The sequence below is a fragment of the Antrostomus carolinensis genome, unplaced genomic scaffold (assembly GCF_000700745.2).
Source record: "Antrostomus carolinensis isolate BGI_N321 unplaced genomic scaffold, ASM70074v2 scaffold28159, whole genome shotgun sequence".
Taxonomy (NCBI): Eukaryota; Metazoa; Chordata; class Aves; order Caprimulgiformes; family Caprimulgidae; genus Antrostomus; species Antrostomus carolinensis.
Window position 1 is genome coordinate 855 of NW_010338317.1, and position 2,047 is coordinate 2,901.

Consider the following 2,047-nt stretch of genomic DNA (forward strand, 5'->3'; position numbering starts at 1 on the left):
TGCCAGGCCACTTCTCAGGAGATGTGAGGGTCAAACCAAGAGGAGACCCCAATGTGGCTGTGCCCCAGGGAAGGGTTGTGCCCCACTGGGCTTGGAGGTGGTAAAGTGTGGTTAAGACTGAGCTTCCTTATTCTGTTTGTGTTGGGTGCTTTGAAACTGGGGTGCTCTGTGACCCCATCCCGAACCCCAGCTGTGTGTGGCTGTGAGCACACAGTGCCTGACTGCCTCTCGGGGCGGGGAGATGGCACCTTGTCTTGCTGACCAGCCCAGCTCGTTGTGCCCCTTCTTTTTACTGTGGATTTTACACCTGTTTTTCACTCTTTTGTAGATGCAAATCTCTTCCAATAAAAGTAGTTCTTGCTGTGCACCTGCCGTGTCCTGCTGAGCTGCGTGTCTGCCCTGGTGCAGAGCTCCATCGCTGCAGCTGTGTGGTTGCACCAGCGCTTGCTCCCTGAGCCGGTGTGCAAGGCTCAGATCCAGATAGTGCTGGCAAGTGAGCCCAGGAGCACTGTGAGGCCTGTCCTGCAGAGCTCAAGAGGGACTAGCCTCTCTGGTGACAGGAGGACCGTTGGGTCTAGTGCCTGGGGAAGGCAGAGGCATCAGGAGAAAGGAGGTTCCCAGTTGCTGGGAGTGCAGGGAATGTGTGGTCTCTGCTGCTCTTTGCTCTACAAAGTCTGTCCAGTTAATGAGTGAGCCCCGAGCAGCAAGGGCTTGGCAGGGTCACTGTTGTGGTTGCTGGCACAGCCACCTCTCCTGTGACAAAAACATGAGCGTCCCCTGCCTGTGCTGCCTTGGGAGCCTTCCCAGCCAAGTGGGCTGCTCTTGTCCCTGGCATCCTTGTCCAGTGACAGGATTCCGTGCTCTCCTCCTAGGAGCATGGGGGATGTGGTAGAACCCCATGGGAGACCCTCCTGGTGTGGGCACAGTGCCCACAGGGGAATGGCAGGACCTGGGTGTGGGCTGTGCAGCTTTTAATGGGCTCCTTGGGGTCTGATGGTGAGGAAGGGCTGGACCAGGACAAGGGGATGCCATGCTGGAGGAACAAGCATGAGCGAAGCACACCAGAGCTGGAGGATGCTGTTGTCGGGGATGCTCCAAGCATGTGAAGGAAGAGCTGTCTGTGCTGTGGCCCACCCAGTCCCTGCCCCGTGTACCACAAATGGCAGGGATGGGACTTGGGCTGTGGGCAGTTGGCACAGTAACAGTGTCTGGGCCATGGGGGGCTGTCACCCGGCCCTTGTGGTGACAACCCAAGGTGACACTTGCATTCCTGGCTGCAAGGGCAGGTTACTCACCAACTCAAGTTAATGGCTAACCCTGGGGCAGCTCCTGCAGAAGGTGGAAGTTCAGTTGTACGTGGGCTGTGAGGAGCCTTGGGGAGGGTGGGAGCCTGCCCACCCCCTCTGCACCACAAACCAGGAGTGGTGTGGGGAGGCAGCAGCATGAATGGGGTCTGCAGCAGAGCACCTGGTGCTGGGAGCCCTGCGCTCACATCCTGCTCCCTGCAGAAGATGTGCTCCTGGATGCTGAGCTGTTGCTTAGCTCTTCAGGTAAGGGGGGACCACAGTGAGCAGCCAGAGAGATGAGGTGATGGGGAGAGGGCTGGAATCCTCATGGGTGGCAGGGCAGGGGCCACATCCTGCCAGGCAAAGGGTGCTAGGAGTTCTGGCCAGGGTGTGCTGGGAGGGGAGTGGGCAGTGGTGGGTGCTCTCTGGGAGGATGCAGCTCTGGGTGTCAGGGAGTCACAACACCCCCCTCTCTTCCTTGCGCAGCACCTGGCTGTGCAGGCCTCCTTGCTCTGCATCTTCCACCTCCTCCTGCTGCCCACCCTGCCCGAGGAGCCACCACACGCCCGGGCCACCAGTGAGCTGCTGGCATGCAGCCTCTTTGCCTGTGGCATCTCCACGGCACTGCAGACCACCCTGGGGAGCCGGTGAGCAAGGGGACAAAGGGGATGCAGCCGTCACCAGGAGGAGGGTGATGCCATGGCAGGGCATGTCTCTGCCCCCTCGTAGGCTGGGGGAAGACACGCTTTGATGGAGGTGGG

General features: G+C 59.8%; 1 protein-coding gene across 1 annotated transcript in view; it reads left to right on the top strand.

Annotated features, from left to right (window-relative positions):
* Positions 1–1,442: 1,442 nt before the first annotated feature.
* The window catches only part of SLC23A3 (solute carrier family 23 member 3), a 4,454-nt gene continuing 3,849 nt past the window's right edge, over positions 1,443–2,047 (top strand). Inside the window, 2 exon segments of the mRNA XM_029086868.1 lie at positions 1,443–1,550; positions 1,773–1,933. Of these exon segments, the coding sequence (XP_028942701.1) occupies positions 1,443–1,550; positions 1,773–1,933 (269 nt within the window).